The 18,523-nt window shown below is 38.5% G+C and overlaps 1 protein-coding gene across 1 annotated transcript; it reads right to left on the reverse strand.

The window, feature by feature from the left end:
• Positions 1-1,158: 1,158 nt before the first annotated feature.
• CTLA4 (cytotoxic T-lymphocyte associated protein 4) lies at positions 1,159-5,438 on the reverse strand. Its single transcript, XM_063428693.1, has 4 exons — positions 5,352-5,438; positions 4,069-4,419; positions 2,917-3,047; positions 1,159-1,301 (listed from the first exon to the last, which is right to left on the reverse strand). The coding sequence occupies exons 1-4, from the start codon at positions 5,401-5,403 to the stop codon at positions 1,203-1,205; spliced, it is 633 nt and encodes a 210-aa protein (XP_063284763.1). The 5' UTR covers positions 5,404-5,438; the 3' UTR covers positions 1,159-1,202.
• Positions 5,439-18,523: the final 13,085 nt, after the last annotated feature.

Consider the following 18,523-nt stretch of genomic DNA (forward strand, 5'->3'; position numbering starts at 1 on the left):
AATTCCGTCCATGCAATCGTTCTGGGAAAAACTAATTGAACGAACCAAAAATGGAATGAAAATGCAATTATTAGTGTACTGCAATGCAAAAATAGCTACATACTGGCTAGCCTAATCGTTAAGAAATGTCAGGCCTTTTTGCCATTTGCAGTGTACAAGAAGTGGCACTGAAGCACACAAAAAATGTAAAAAAAAAAAAAACAACAAATCAGTAAAGTGAATTAAAGTTGGTGTTAATTGCAGTGGCAAGTCACAACAGTAAACCAACTATCTCACCAGACTCATACTAGGAGTTACAGCCTACATCATAGGCAGACCGCTTGTCTATTATGGCAAGTAAAACTGCCTATCCCCCTCCTTCCCTCCCCCCCCCCCCCCCCCCCCACCAAAAAAAAAATCAGGTTAATTGTCTCCCTTTTTCTGGCAACACAAATGGAACTCCAAATCACAAAGCAAGTATAACGGCTCATCCATTTACTGTATGCTTTGCTTTTGTGATTTGTCCATAGTGCTGTTTCAGAGTTGCAAAATTTGAATGAATCACAGATTCTTTAAAATACTAAAGAATAGCTAAAGAATAGCAAATCATTTGAAGCCAAATGCACAAGTCTAGTAATCGTTGATTCTTTCCTCTTTCCTCAAAAATGGCCAGGTTAAGTCAAATCTATACAGGTGCAAGGTATGGTGCTTGCTCCATATTTAGCACTTTGCCCCAGAATACCTCTTGTTTTTTCCTTGATACATCTCATAGTTACATAGCTGAAAAGAGACTTGCGTCCATCAAGTTCAGCCTTCCTCACATATGCTTTTGCTGTTGATCTCCTTTTAACTGTTGATTGCATGGATCACTGGTACACTCAAATGCCATTGATCAATGAGGAGTAGTTATTTTGTTTATAACAGTTATTGTTGCTTTTATTAGTATGATAGATAGGTAGTTAGATGATAGATGGATAGACAGAAGGACAGACAGAATATGGTATAATTTTTAGGCTACTCTTGAAAGACAGGGGTACTATACATTACCATGCAGAATGTTACATATATTTCTATCAAAACATTCTGGCTGTTGGAATATTATCGAAAACACACATTTGACAGGTCTGTCGAAAAGGAATTATAGTCCTACAATATGTATTTTTCATGAATGTGCTATTTTAAGTTGACTTTTAATGAGGGTGGCCATCATCTGATACTGATATTTATTGAATCCGGATATAGTAAGGAGAATAGTTTTTTTGTTGCATGGAATCTGATTGGAGCATTTTCTCATAAAATCCTGTGTCCCATCTCCTCTTTCGCTATAAACAAAAAAAAAAAAAAAGAAAAAAAGAAAATAGTTAAATATATGCTGCTATAACCGAGATGCTTTTAAAATACAAAAATGCTTATTCTAACAGTAAAAATTGTGTTTTCACTAATATTTCACGTTTTCTATTTTAAAAAATACTACAACCTAATTGTCCAAGTATGTTTCTCTAAGATTAATAAAAATAAAAATAAAACTTCTAAATGTTTTTGGCCAGATTACTCATAGTAACATAGGCTGAAAAGAGACTTGATTCCATCAAGTTCAGCCTTCCTCACATATATTTTTGCTGTTGATCAAAAAGAAGGGACAAAACCCAGTTTGACGTTCTTTCCAATTTTGCAATAAACTAGGAAAAAAATCCTTCTTGACCCCAAAATGGATGTCAGATATCTCATTGGATCAAGCAGCTATTACCCCGATAATTAAAAATGATATCCCTGTATGTTATGTTTTTGCAAGTATTTATCCAATTTCTGTTTCTACTCAAAACCATTCTTAATATATATCCTAGATGAGTAGTTCCCAAAATAAATGACTAGAATTCCAGAAGCAGAAGATTCCTAAAGTGCAATAAATATAAAAGCTTGCACTGCAGCAGTAGATATTCAAGAAATGCCTAAATGACTTCTTCTTTTATTAAGAAATAAGAGCCTCCCAACAGATTCGAACATATAAGCCATGCATTAATATCTGGACATTATAGATTTATCCAGAATTCTGTTCTATCCTTGTGCCGTGTTATAATAACTATACTATATCAAAGGAGGTCTTGTCAATCAAGGGTACATTAACATTTAACATTTATTTAGCATTTTATGTTAATCTGATATATTTGTATACAGATAATTGTTAACTTTCACAAACCATTATATGAATGGGTAGTAGCGAAATGGTTTTGAATATGGTTCAACCTGATGGACATACCGACTGGCCAATCTATAAGAACGCTGAAGGTGCTATGGTAAGCGCTACGTTTGCTATTTCGAGATACCATAGGGGCCGATACAATGTCATTGACAGACACTTCAAAGAATGGTAGGTCTATAAACATCATAATTTGGTAGAATAAGATTTACTTAAATAGATATTTTCATAACACAAGGATTTCTTCAACTGGTCTTTGATACTGATGAATATTTCTGCTTATATGAGGATAGCAAAAAAATATGAAAAAAATTCTTTTGGAGTGGCTATTTTTTCAGCATGGCCCATGATACATGATACTTTGTTTAGAATAATACAAAGGTTTCTTTTGAAAGGGCTTCATCACATACTGATTCACCATGATGGTTTAGAGACAATGTATCTGCAATGTTCTAATTGTCTATTTAGTCCTAAAATAACCTATCATGCACGATAAATAAAATAGCACCACAGAGGGTGAAGCTAATTTTTGTTTTTAAATTGTCCAGTTCCTTTCAAGATACTTAGATGTGTCATTTTCCTTGATACATAATGGAGTTTGAGTTAATGTTCAATGAATGTAGTAGGGTACCACAGTTCTAAAAGCTAGATTGCAGTAGACATGTGAGGATATGACAATTAAATTGAGTCCTTCCATAGCTTATACCATGTAAAGGCAACACACTGCTAATGTAACATACCTTGCTAAACAGCAGGATGCAGGTGACAATGATGCTGTAGAGAAATATAACTGCACAAATCACAGCAAGCGTCCATTCGAACATGATAGGCTCCGGTGGATCTGAGGTCTGTGCGCATTCTGAAATTAAGTCTGATAAAATACAAAACGAAAATAAATTATTGTATTCCTCTCTATAGCTAGTCTTAATGCAGAATCTCAGATACGGCGATTATACTTACCGTTGAATAGACTCCGATAAGGACATGGGATTTTATTTAAAACGTAAAACTGTTTATATTAGCACATATGGTGGATATTTGTATTTTCCCTATGCCAAAGAATTGATAACTCCTAATAAACGTAATCAACATGTGAACGTGTTTGGGAAATATTTACACCCTTAGAAACAATTATATTCTTTAAAAAAGTGAACAATAGAACTAATTTATGATTTAATTTAGTGGCATGATAGATAGATAGATAGATAGATAGATAGATAGATAGATGATAGATAGATAGATAGATAGATAGATAGATAGATAGATAGATAGATGATAGATAGATAGATAGATAGATAGATAGATAGATAGATAGATAGATAGATAGATGATAGATAGATTTATATATATGTATATGTAAATTAAAACAGATTACCTGCATTTACTTAAATACTGTATAAAAAAATCTTATCTATGTTTTTAAAACGTTTGCTCAGCAGCAGGTTATACTGAGAAGAAAACTTATGATACGGAGAGGGCAACAAGTGATATGACTTTGGGACAAACGTTATAGTTTTATAGACTGTGGCCAACAGCTTTATCTGCTATAAAGACATCATTGACTACGAACTATTCTGAAGACTGGAGGCTCGCTCATCCTTTATATTTGATCATAGATCATATTTTGCATATTTTAACATTTAGTCTATGAGGAAATTTTTTGTGCATTATTGCAGATTCAATTTTCTTACATCGTGGATTCAGGAAATACAATTGAATTAGTTACATTGTTTTACCTAATGAAAGGGGAATTCCCCCAAACTCTCTGCTTGAGCTATTGTCAATATAAAAAACAAAAGACTGTTTTGTTTCAGCCAGTTTCTTATATTTCGCAAAACAATTAGACTGAAGTAATTTTAGTATACATAAGACAACATAGAGAAAGGTCTCACCACTGACATAGACGAATGTCGGGTTGCCCTCTTTGATCAGGTAGGGAGGTGGGTACATGACTTCCAGTCTGCAGATGTACGTGCCAGTGTCCTCCGTCTGAAGCCCTGACATATGCAGAGTCACATTTTTGGGACCAGGAAATCCTTCACACTGAATGCCATTGCCCACTGTGACTGGTTTATAGTTGGTCATGTATGAAAAAGTACAAATCTCTGTAGTTTGGTTAATTGACTTCTTCAGCAAGCTGAATCGCATTTCTGTTACCTCACCGTGAGTTTTATAGCCGCAGACCATCGTGGCCTTTCCATGCCTGTTGGACACAACAACTGCTGGCTGGGTCACCCTCAGGCCTTTGAAAAATATAAAAACAGTAATTTAACCATAATGCTCTGACACCACATGCTAAATTAAACATTATGCAAGAATACACACAGGGTTATTCACCAAAGTGAGAATTCTAATAGAACTTAAATTTTAAGTCCAAAGTAGTCGAACCGGAAGTATAGCTGACTCAGAGAACAAATCCACATCAGCTATTTTGGCCTTAAATTTGAAATTCACTTTAAATTTTATTTGGGTTTTAGTTAGGGAATATCCCTGTTAGTGTAGTTCACAAACTCTCATTCTCTGTTCAGGTTAAGGGTATTTGTGATTTTTCATTACAAAGACAGGCTGTACTGATAGATATATTGATATGATTTATATCCTTTTTTTCAATTAATACCAAATTTAAAATGAAACCATTATCTGTCAAATCCAAAGGTTAGTTCTACTAATTATCGCATTACAAACATTCTTCATTAGCTCCTCTCCCTGCCAACAAACATCTGTTAAAACATGTGTACTTAACACACAACAGAAGCTCAGTGTGAATTTATGGGCATCAATGTATTCACTAAACTTTAGAAAATTAAATTCTACAGGAAAAATTAAAGCTAAAATAACCGTTTTGGAAAAATTCTCCAACTCAGCTTGTATTTTTGCCATTTAGATTTAATTTGCTAAAATTCTAAGTTTAGTGAATAATCATCATTACAATGCAATCAATTGTACCATGAAAATAGGTTAAAAAAAAAAATATAATAATAATAGTGATGATCTGTCTGTCAATTAAACAGATTTTCAGCTCTCTAAACATGTTCAGAATTTTAAACATTCTACATACATAATTATAAACATTCTAAATACAGTTAATCTATGAAACATATATTAAGCATGTAAAATTATAATATGAAAAGCAATTAAACACTACTTATTACTACACACTCTGTTTTGCACCTACCTCTTGAGACATTCATACAAAAGATTCCAACGATGATCAATATTCTCAACATTCTGTTTCACCTGTGAAAGCTCTATAAGTATTCTGTCTTAATAATCTGCAGCAATATGTGCCCTTTGTCTTTTTCACTATTGGTGTTGTGTGAGCCCGAAGTCTGTCAAAGTGCTCACACTTGTCTCAGTTAAATTAACCAAGTGCTGCTAGGTAACCTTTGAGGATATGCTTCTGACATGTTTCAGGTCATACAAACAATGCCATATATAACCTCGGATTCACACACTCAAACCTAAGAGACTGAAGACTTGTTGGGCTTACAAGAAAGGATGTGGTGGGTCGGAATAGTTACGCATAGCATGTACCACATGAAAGGTTCATAACACATGCGTGACCAAATCAGAGAGTGGAAAAATAAAGTTAATTTCTCATCACATTTCATTTGCCTATATTATTCTAGGAACCCGATATCACAAAACAATATCACAAAATAGTGTAAGACATCAATAAGACATCAATCACTGGCCTGTTTTTTTTTTTCTAAATTAATTTTTTTTTTGTTAACTCCAAAAATTTACATATTTTACCAAATTCCAGTTCTCCGCAACCTTATATTAATTTATTGTGATGAAACAAAGTGCACTGAATCTGTAATATGCTAATAATCTGAGCGATCTGTACACTGTATATATATATATATATATATATATATATATATATATATATATATACAGTGTACAGATCGCTCACATGTTGTTTTATTTATGGGGTTTTTTTCACTACAAAATTAGATTAACATAGGGGCTACTGGAGCACCAGCACCAGGTCCATGTTTTGACATATGTCCAAATGTAAATTTTTTTATTTTATTTATTATAAAATAGAATGTTGCTGCTATAGTGTTGTTCCCCTTGTTAAGTGCAAAGTTTAACAGAAAGTTGTAGAACTGAAACCTGCTTTGTGAGCTTGAAAGACAAGTGGTAAATTCAGAGATAAACGATAAACTGCACGAGCCAAACTAACGGTTAATATGCATGTTTGCAGGATTGCTTCATTTGCAGTAAAACCTCACTTGTCCTGCAATGCACGTGGGCAGGCAAAAACTCTTTTGTGCATTTGATGTATTTTGATTTTAGCAGTAGATAAGGCACATTTTGCAGGAGTATTGCATTTACACCCTGTACCAAATTATTATGCAAATTCTATTTAAGTGTCACAAAGATTAAATATTTAGTTTTTCAGTTTAACTCATGGATGGCATTGTGCCTCAAGGCTCTTTTGATCATTGAAAACAATCTGTGACCCCTGTGATAATTAGGTTGCCAGGTGAGCCCAATTTAAGGAAAAAACTACTAAAGGAGGGTGTTCCACATTATTAAGCAGAGCACCATTTTCATGCAATATGGGGAAGAAAAAGGATCTCTCTGCTGCCGAAAAGAGTGAAATAGTTCAATGCCTTGGACGAGGTATGAAAACATTAGATATTTCACGAAAACTTAAGCGTGATCATCGCACTATTAAGAGATTTGTGTCTGATTCAGAGCACAGACGGGTTCATGCAGATAAAGGCACATTGAGGAAGATTTCTGCCAGATCCATGCATCGGATCAAGAGAGCAGCTGCTAAAATACCATCACATAGCAGCAAACAGATATTTGAAGCTGCTGGTGCCTCTGGAGTCCCACGGACATCAAGGTGTAGAGTCCTCCAGAGTCTTGCAATTGTGCATAAACCTTCTATTCGGCCACCACTAACCAATGCACACAAGCAGAAATGGCTGCATTGGGCAGAAAAATGCATAAAGACTAATTTTCAAACAGTCCTGTTCACTGATGAGTGCCATGCAACCCTGGATGGTCCAGATGGATGGAGTAGTGGATGATTGGTGGACGGCCACCCTGTTCCAATAAGGCTGCAACGTCAGCAAGGCGGTGGTGGAGTCATGTTTTGGGCCGGAATCATGGGAAGAGAGCTGGTCGGCCCCTAAGTTCCCCGAAGGTGTAAAGATGACCTCTGCAAAGTATGTGGAGTTTCTGACTGACCACTTTCTTCCCTGGTATAGAAGGAAGAACTATGCTTTCCGTAATAAAATCATCTTCATGCATGACAATGCACTATCTCATGCTGCAAAGAATACCTCTGCATCAATGGCTGCTATTGGGATAAAAGGAGAGAAAGTCCTATTGAGAACCTTTGGAGCATCCTCAAGCAAAAGATATATGAGGGTGGGAGGCAGTTTACATCCAAACAGCAGCTCTGGGGGGCTATTCTGACATCTTGCAAACAAATTCAAGCAGAAACTGTCCAAAAACTCACAAGTTCAATGGATGCAAGACTTGGGAAGCTGCTATCAAATAAGGGGTCCTAAGTTAAAATGTAACGTGACCTGTTAAAATGTTTAAAATGTTAAAATGTTGTTATAAGTTTGATTGAAATTGCTCTTGATTTCAGTAAATATGCTGCAAACACAACAAATTAAAATTTTCAGTTCTTTACAACCTACAAAGTGTTTTGAAACTTACTGTGCGTAATCATTTGGAACAGTGCATTGTAAGTTTTTTATGTTTAAAAAAATACTGTTATCATTAGGAGGTTTGTTCAATAAAATTTGAATTGTACTCTTAATCGTTGATAACATGAGAATTATGCTGACTTGGTATTATTAGGTAAATAAAAAAAATATATATTGCATAATAATTTGGGGTGTAATTCTAATAAAATAAAAATCTCCCAGTAACCGTACTCTTCTAGTTTGCTGCTGTCATCAGAAAATACACCGAATGTATGTGGACACCCTTAATAACGACTGTGATTGGGTGTTTCACTGTCACTCATTTTACAGCTGCATACAATCCAGTAAAGTAACTTGGTCAACTGTAAGTGCTTTTATTGTGAAGTGGAAGCATATAGGTGCAACAACATGAAGTGGTAGACCATGCATAAACATGCCCCGCAACATGAAGTGGTAGACCATGCATAAACATGCCCCGCAACATGAAGTGTTAGACCATGCATAAACATGCCCCGCACTTACTTATCCTGGTCTTGTTGATGCGTTGGTGCCAGACTCCAGACTTTATTATACGTCATCTTTCTTGACAGAGTGCACTCACAGGACTTGTATCATGTTATTCAACGCTGCTTTATTTGTGCAGTATGTACAGGTATGTAAGTCAACGTTTCCGTCCTAACCAGACTTTTTTTAAGACATTGGTGAGTTCAAGTAGCTTAAAAAGGTGTATATCTCATTCTACTAAATAGGCTCCCCAGTGATAGTATATCATTTTGTCAATAGAAAATTGCATGGGTATTTGCTACAAAATACTCCCCTCCTTAGATTTTCTTTAGTTCCTACACCTGTGGATGGAGGAGGCATAATGGTCTGGGCCTATATTTAAGACTTGGACTAGGTCCCTTAGTTCCTGAAATGGTCACCTTGATGCTACAGGATACAAAGACATTTTAGATAGTTGGATGTTTCCATCTTTGAGGCAACTCATTTGTGTTACAGCATCACTGTGTAGTAACTTCAGCGGGCTGAATAGAGCCTTGGCCTCAACCCAATAAAACACATTTAGAATGAACTAAATAATCGCAGGTTCTCCATTTCTTCAGCAAAATTTATTTGCCCTCTGAGAAGTGTTGAGCTTTTTTTTTATTGTATACAACACTGTCCACAGACACAGACACATTTCAAGAGGCAATCAACTTAGTACTCTCTGATCACGGCAAAATAATCTATCCTTGTTGGACATGTCATCGTAAGGTGCCTTCAAGGTGTTCCTTTGTCTGGGATATAATAACGTTGCAATCTCTCCCTCTTCCTCTGTTGAGTGTGGAAAAGTGAAGCACTAAACAAATGGATAATGTGTTCATCTGTTATTGTTTGCACTTGCACAGTTATCCTATCCTCAGAATGCAGATTGCAACAATTTATGGGACCAGAATGATGGCTGACACTGATAGAGCAGGCTGTATTTCAATAGAAATGAGAATAACTATTAGTTATGGGAATCAAAGTTCTTAGGAGAACATTCGAAATGCGCCAGATTAAGGACGGGTTAAGTCGATTCGTGAACCATGGGTGGCTGTAGCTCATGATGGTGGGATGAGTGTAACGTGTGCACAGAAAGTCAGAACGGTCCTGAACAGAGAATAGCATGAGCAGGTACGAAGTGGAAGGAGAGAAAGGGAAAAAAGGGGGGGAATGGGGTGTCTAAGGTCTTGAACCTTTCCTTCTGATAAGGTCTAAGAAGTACCTTTCCCGAAGGCACAAATAAGAATGTAATGGACTATGGCAATGATGCTTCAGTTAACTTTAGACGAGGCAGAATTGAGCTCATTTGTAAAAATTGCACCCAGTTTTTAATTCAAAAGTACAATAGACTTTACTCTCTAAATACTTCTTTTGGAAATGAAAATAGCTGCCATGCATCTTACAAAAAGTTAAGAAGGAACAAAGATTAAAGGAAAAGTTGATACGTTAAACCTAACCTGTGAAGTTTGAAGAATTTGTTCAGACTAAGTAGAAGCCGAAAGACTGATGCCAGAGCCACGGGAGCAAAAGAGCTGGTGCATACTGACTTAGAAGGCCTCATAGAACCACAAGCTAGAAAGTTTTCAGCTATGCCATGGCATTCACTGATGATTATTCAGGAGCAGTATTTGTATACTTCTTGAAAAGCAAAAGTAATACAGTGTTATTCACTGAAACATTCTGAGGGTATTATTTTACAAATAAATAAACAAGGTATTAGACGTGAGAGCTCGGCACCTTACTCACCCAATTAAAATTGAATTGCTGAGAGAAACTAGAGAACACTATTTGATGTCTGTTAATTGAAAATAAATTGTCAAATAAGCTATGAAACTCCACACTATCTGCTGACAGGCAAAAGGCAGAATAGTTCTAAGATGAAGATTTTTGAGTCCGAATGTATTACATACAAGTATGACAGAAAGAAGTTAGATTCAATGTGTATAAAATGGATCTTTGCTGAATAGGACAAAAACAGTCCTTCTAATCAAGTGTGTTATCTTGACATCAAAAAAGTTCTTAACACAGGCTTGTGACATTTATTATAAAGAAAGGTTTCGAAAAATAAACTTAAACTGATCTAGTATACAATGAAGTGGATTCCCACAGAGAGAGTGGTTTGCCTTCTATACCTAAAACAAACCATGTTGAGACATAAAGGCCAACCCCCGGATTGACTAAGGAGAGGGGAGCATGACTTCTGTAATCAAATTGGTTGTACAATGTTGGGATCTAGGACTAGGTACCGGGAATCCTGGGAAAACTTACCAGACCACTGGAGCACAGCAGAGGGATCCTGGTGGTGCTTTATCCCACCCTACCCTCCTTCCCTTGTTGGTGGAATGGAGAGGACTTGATTGTTTGTTGCTTTCTTTGTGTGTTTGTTTGTTTTTATCTTTTGTCGCAGCTGCGGGTTCCTGTACCAGGAAAAACTGAACACTTCCAAGGAACACTGCCAAGAGGAGCTTGGGGAGTTGCAACCTGATTTGGTTGAGCACAAATGACAGGCTTGAATAGGCTTGTGACAAATGTTTTAACGTGAGCCTTCTGCTGGGTCAAACCAGCAGCTGACAGTGGTTTGTTTTGGTTGATTGTTAAGGAAAAATAAAACTGTGGCTGTTGCTCTTACCCACTAAAAATTGTGTGTAATTTATTGGTTTGGAACGGTTAATGGAGGATGGTATATGGAGGAGTCAGCAGTCATGCCCAGAAGGGATCCAGATCTCAGAACATGAAAAAAATGGTCAAACGAAGGGTGATCAAGATAAACATTATTTGAAGGACCATGTTTCAGATCTCAAATGAAATGACCATGCATTAATAAACATTGATCATTGTTACAGAGTATTTGACATACCACAAACCTTTGGAGATGCTGTAAATACATCTCAGTCACAATCTTGGCTTAATGGTATGAAAGAAGAAATTAATTCACTAAAAGAAAATTACACATTCACCTTAAACATTGTACTAGAAGGTACGTTTTCAGTGGGAGGTTGCTGGTATGCAATAAAGAACAAAACGAATGGATCAGAAACTAATGGATCATAAGGCCAGATATGTTACTAAAGGTTAGAATCAAGTAAAGGGAGTTGGCTACGAAGAATTGTTCTCTCCAACACCAAACATCACATCAGTATGAATCCTAATGCAAATAGCAGGGCAGTATGACCTACTTCATCATTAAATGAATGTTAAAACAGCCTATTTACATGCTCCAATTGATTGTGCAATATATGTAGAACAGCCAGTTTTGAGGTCAAGTTCAAGCAAGGTCAATGGCAAGTTCTTAAGCTGAGCAAGTCAGTATCTACATCTACTTTGAACACAGTGTTGTCTAGTAAAGATGAACCAAAAAGATACATATTGAAAATTCTGGAGACATTTGGCATCTCAGATTGTAAACCCAGATCAACTAATTAGATTAAAGCATGTAGGAGTTATTCCATACATGTACAGCTTGTGAATACCGACTGGTTGCAAAAGGGCATAATAACCACCCCTTAAGTGGCTTACATAGGAATCATATGTCAAGAAAATGCACGCACTCCCATGTATAATGCAAATCAGACTTCATTATACAATCAAATAAATAAAAATAGTTGTAATTAATCCATATACACCAATCCAAACAGATAAAAGAAAATAGATAATCTTTAAATTTATATTATTTACATCATTACACACTTATATTGCATTTGTATATACATCCAAAATTGGGTTTATCGACGTTGGGTGATTTCTCTGCCTTCTTTTGACTAATAAGGTAATTATATTGTACAGCAAATTGTTTTTGTATTTTGATAAAGTGGATGTATAAATTTCTTCCAATTTTGGATGTATATACATATGCATCATAAATGTGTATTGGTGTATATAATATCAATTTAAAGATTAGCTATTTTTTATCTGTTTGGATTGGTGTATATGGATTGATTACAACTATTTTAATTTTTTGATTGTATAATAAAATCTGATTTGCATTATATATGGGAGTGCAGGTATTTTCTTGACATATGAAACCCAGAACAACACCATGTCATAGGTAGATCATGATTAGCGCAGTAATCCTACCAATACAAGAAAATACAGATAAATAATAGGCACATTACAGTGTGCATTGACCTGTTCAAGACCAGATCTAGCTTACACAATCAGTAAACTATCACAGCACCTGTCAGAACAACGTCTGCTTACAGCTAAACATGTCATGAGTCCATGGTATAATAACCCATCTCTGCAACACATATGGGGTGAATTCCTCCCTTATAATGTACACTTACATTGTTATCCAACCCTCAGTGTGCGGGTTGCTAAGAGCTTTCATGACATTTAACACATAAATTAAAGTGAAATTCAGCTTTATATCTGAAACAAGCTTCCACACCATTACAAATATCGTATACTGTTATTTTTGTATAACTGATAACAAGCCCCTGACTTGGCATTGTGAAACACAAAAGACAAAAGAAAAAAAAAGTATATAAAATAATGTATAAAAGCATAGAAAAAGTCCCTAGCTAAATCATCAGTTCTCCATGTTCAATGTAAAGGTAAGATCCCACCAAGTTCCTCTACTCTGTCATAAGGATGAGTCGAATTCTAATGTCCTGCAGAGGAATCCTGCACTCCAGGATGCAGCAAAGTTGAAGGCAGTGTCTTTGTCCTGTACCTTCCTCTGTTCCTCGGCTGAGCGGTCAAGAGACAATCGTCCTTCAAAGGCCCATGGAGAACTGATGATGTAGCTGGGGACTTTTTCAATGCTTGTGCACATTATTTTATATACATTTATTTTCTTTTTTCAGATTTTTTTCCTTTTTTATATATATAGGATTATATATAGCTTTGTGCATGAAGGGGATGGGGAGCATTTTCATATGTTTTTTTAAATGCATGTTCCAACTTTGGAATCCTGGTGGTCCTATGGTAAGATCTGGTGTACACCTCTGCTTACCTATACATTCATGTCTTGAGTTCTGATAGTTTTAGAATATTGCTGTATATTACTATAACAATGCTCTGATACCATCAAAGTCTGAAGCTTGAGATAGGAATATACATGGTCTGCAGTTGTGTGTTCACGGGACTGCCAAAAGAGATCTTTGATCTCCCCACCAGCCAGGGTTCCCTCTGTGCCTCCTGTTTGAAGGTGCCTTAAAGCACCTGCTTTTGCTGCCTTCATGTAACTCTGAACAAGGCTGCAGCTGTCAGAGAGTCTCTCAGCACATGCTGCTGTCTCCTCACCATCATGACATGAAGCGCATGGGACAGAGGTGGTGGGATACGAAATCTTGTCCCCACCCTCCCCATTATAGGAGCTTCAAATTGAGATGAAGCAAAGTATGCAGAAAGACTCTCTGATCTCAAAAAGCATGCTTACAGCTCTCCCCTCTCAGCCCACCTTTTGCTTTTACTACAGCCTCTCTTCGTTTTTCCTACAGTGTCTGTTTCACCTTAGTACAACACAATTTACAGAAAAATCCATAGATATTTATAAAATATCAACATGAGGCCAATAGCAACTGCTTGGGAATGGAAAAACATTAATGCTCAGCATTTTCAATTAAATTCCAACATAGTCAATATAACTGAGGAGGAAAACAAGTAGCAAGAGAGGTGAGAACGGACAACAGCTCAATTAGCCTGCCCTTTGGTGGGTCCCCGCTCAGATCTCAAGCTGGTTTTACTTCATCTAGAGCCATTATAGAGAGAACATATCTGAAGCATATCAGACTGGTCCCACCCATAAGGACAGTCCAGATCTGAAATGCCAGCAAGTTCCCTCTGCACGAGAGATACAGCAGCCCCAGACGATCGTTTCAACCTTGTAAAGGTATCATCAGTGAGGTATAGCCAATATCACTCTAGGCACCGTCAGCAAGGGGTCCACGTTTGGATTGCCCTTTAAACCTAAGAAGAGAAAAACAAGTAGCAAGAGAGGTGAGCTCAATTAGCCTGCCCTTTGGTGGGTCCCCGCTCAGATCTCAAGCTGGTTTTACTTCATCTAGAGCCATTACAGAGAGAACATATCTGAAGCAAAGCAGACTGGTCCCACCCATAAGGACAGCCCAGATCCGAAATGCCAGCAAGTTCCCTCTGCACGAGAGATACTGCAACCCCAGACGATCGTTTCAACCTTGTAACCTTGCCCATACGGGCAGTCCAGATAGTTAATATAACTATTTCATGAATATATTTTGAGTTCATGAGAGATAGGGGAACTGGATTAAGATAAATCCATATATTCCTTATAATATATATATTTTTTTTCAATACCAAACAAGTCATTTGTCTGACTATAATGTTAAATTTTCTTTGATTCACCCCACACACATTGTCTCAGTAAAAGATTAAACAATATGTTCAGTTTCTGGATTAGTATAAATGTGAATAAATATGAACCAGAATCTTTCTTTCATATGAGGATGTTTAACGTAATGGGAAATTTAGCATATTTACATATGTTTGGAAGAGGGACATCCCCTATTGCTTTTGAGTGTACAATATTGGGGTGTATACATCAAAATGTACCACATTGCCTTCTTACTTCCTCCCTCACCCTTCCGTCCTTTTGTTTATTATGATAACTTCATTTTCTCGTCAGAAGATCTCAAACATGCTAGTTTGGTTCATTTGAAGAAGATGAGGAGAAAGCAAATATTATACTTGACTGATTCAAAATGCAAAGCCCCGCTATCTAGTTGTTGTGACAGTGAGACGTTAACAGTCCAATATGTGGGGTAGCCCTCCAAGTAGGAACGTGTACCCCACTGTATGAGTAGGAGCAGATTGGGGTGGGTGTATGTAGTCAGAAACATGTAAAGTTGATAATAGGGGCTTTTCCAGTGAGCTAAATAAAGTTTAAAGGGGTGTGCATGCAAGTACTCATATTAGACAAAGGAAGTCACTTAATATTAGACAAAGGAAGTCACCAGATGTTGAAAGCACACCAACTTTGTCCTTGAAGAAAGTATTACCCCAAAAATCTTTCTGACCAATGGGCACCCCTACAAAAATGTCCTTCTTGGGAGCAGATATAACTTTTTCGCTTAAGTTATTACATGCTCCACTTCTTAATGGACCACTATAGGCACCCATACCACTTCAGCTTAATGAAGTGGTCTGGGTGCCAGGTCCATCTAGGGTTAACCCTGCCTGCTGTAAACATAGCATACTTTAGGGTTAATCCAGCCTCTAGTGGCTGTCTCATTGACAGCCGCTAGAGGCGCTTCCGCCCTTCTCACTGTGATTTTCACAGTGAGAAGACGCTTGCGTCCTTAGGAAAGCATTGAGAATGCTTTCTTATGGACTGGCTGAATGCATGCGCGGCTCTTGCCACGCATGCGCATTCAGCCGATGACAATGGAAGGAGGAGGAGAGAGAAAGGTAAGATTTTAACCCCTTCCTTCGCCTTCAGCCGAGCGGAAGTGGGACCCTGAGGGGAGGGGGCACTCTCAGGGCACTATAGTGCCAGGAAAATGAGTTTGTTTTCCTGGCACTAGGAGTGGTCCTTAAATGATATTGTGGAAAAGAAAAAAGTCAGCAGAAACAGAACAAAATAATCTATAGGAACAGTGAAAATACAGAGCACCACAAAACTTCTTGGTCACGTTGTCAGTGGGATGTGTATAATGATGCTTTTCATGGGTGACTGAGGTTGATTATCAGTATGTAGTCATTTCATGTACAATACGTGTCATTTTTTTATATTTCAAGAATATTTAGAAATCATGTAATAGTTCATTTTGCTTACCGGTATATATTAAAAAAAAAAAATAATAGTTTGCTCTTGCTCTTACCCCTACCTTGGCTGTTATCCTGACTTTTTTTTTTTGGCACGGGGCTTGTTTGATTTTTCCTCCATTCTACTTTTTTAGATGAAGAATTCTAGGGTCTGGTTCTGGGTTCTCTTCTTTCATTGCTTTTTGTAGCAATTTAATGACTTTATGTGGATTATATTTTAACTTGTTTGCAGATATTTCTTACCCTGATCTCAATTCTTCCCCTCTTGAAACATCTTTCCAACTGCATCTCTATGGTTTATTAGATCACCACAAGGGTCCTGAAATGTAGCCTCTCTAATCTACAGCAGACATTAACCATCTTCTTTTTAGTTTGTCTTCATGCTAACGCAGGGCCGGATTAAGAGCCCAGTGGGCCTGGTGCTGATAATTATGATGGGCCTAATTACAAAATCTTATTGACCAAAAACACTAAAACAGTCCTACCTCCTAAGCGTCATGTATCTGATGGAGATGATGCTGTAGGGAAACTCATAGGATGCAACTATGAGAAAACACATACCCTTTGCTAATCTCATGCTTTCATCTTTCAAGTAAACCCATACCCCTTAACAGCAGTGTCCAGTAAAGCAGGAAGTCTATGGATGCGGTAAAAGGGTGGGCTACTGACACAAATCACATAACCAGAACGTCCGAAAGGGCGAACATACACAAAAAGGGGGAATGTCTGTGTCCCTATGTCTCCCAGTCCCTTAGTGTTTGTGTCCTCATGTCTCCCAGTGTCCCCATGTCACTAGGGGACATTGAGAGACATTGGGACACTGGGAGACATGGGGACACAGATACTAGGGAACACTGGGAGACCTGGGAAATCTGAGACTCTTGGGGACACTGGGTGACAGACACGAGGGGACACAGGGAGACATGGGGCACTGAGATACTGTGATATATAGGGGACACTGGAGACTTGATAAAAACCTGGGTACAGGTCAAAATGTTGTGGTGTCCAATAAACCTGCTTAAAGCTATCACAGTGAGTGCCTGAGATTTTTTTCTTTTATACTAGGGGACACTGAGACACTACGGGCACAGAGACACTACGGGCACAGAGACACTACGGGCACAGAGACACTATGGGCACTGAGAGACATGGGGCACTGAGACACTGATACATAGGGGACACTGATACATAGGGGACATTGGAGACTTGATAAAGACCTGGGTACAGGTCGAAACGTTGCGGTGTCCAATAAACCTGCCTAAATCTATCACATTGAGTGCCTGAGATTTTTTCTTTTATACTAGGGGACACTGAGACACTAGGAGACATGGGGACACAGAGACATTGGGAGACTAGGGGACTTTGGGAGTCTAGGGAACACTGAGACACTAGGGACACTGGCACACTACAGACACTGAGAGACACCAGGGACACATGGCGATACTGAGATACTAGGGACACTGGCTGGGAGACATGGGAACACTGCCATGTCTCCTATGTCTCAGTCGCCCAGTGTCCCCATGTCTACCTGTGTCTCCATGCCTCTCAGTGTCCCCATGTCGCCCAGTGTCCCCTAGTGTTTGTATCCCCATGTCTCCCAGTGTCCCTTAGAGTCTGTGTCCTCATGTCTCCATGTGTCCTGATGTCACTAGGACACTAGGGGACACTTAGAGACATGGGGACACTGGGAGACATGGGGACACTGAGACACTGGGGACAGTGGCTGGGAGACATGGGGACACAGACTAGGGGCCACTGGGAGACATGGGGCCACTGTGTCCCTAGTGTCTCAGGGTCATGGGCATCCGAATGGGGGGGTAAAGGGGGTACTTGGCCCCCCCGGATTTTTCAGCTTGTGCTGCTATTTTTCGTTTTAGTGTGAGAATACAGTGCAATACCAGCGCTGGCCAGTAGGTGGCGCTGTGAATGGAGAAAGGCAGGAAGCTACAGCTTATCCCTGCCTCTCTATCATGACTGAAACCGCAGGGGAGCAGCACAGAGGCAGCCTACAGAGCAGGTAAGTGAGGGATGGGGGGTGGGGGAGACCGCATAGAGGAAGGTAAAGTAGAAGGAGCAGAAAGGTTCTGCAAGGGGCAGGAGGGGCCAGCAAGGAATAGAAAGGGGCAGCAAGAAGCAGGAAGGGGTCGAAAGGTTTTCAAGGAGCAGGAGGGTAAAGTAGAAGGAGCAGCAAGGAGCAGGAGGGGTCAGCAAGGAGCAGAAAGGGTCTGCAAGAGGCAGGAGGGGTCAGCAAGGAATAGGAAGGGGCAGCAGGAAGGGGTAGGGACGGTCTGCAAGGAGTAGGAAGGGTCTGCAAGGAGCAAGAGGGGTCAGCAAGGAGTAGGAAGAGGCAGCAAGGAGTAGGAAGAGGCAGCAAGGAGCAGGAAGGGGCAGCAAGGAG

Source organism: Pelobates fuscus, chromosome 8, assembly GCF_036172605.1.
Source record: "Pelobates fuscus isolate aPelFus1 chromosome 8, aPelFus1.pri, whole genome shotgun sequence".
NCBI classification, from domain to species: Eukaryota; Metazoa; Chordata; class Amphibia; order Anura; family Pelobatidae; genus Pelobates; species Pelobates fuscus.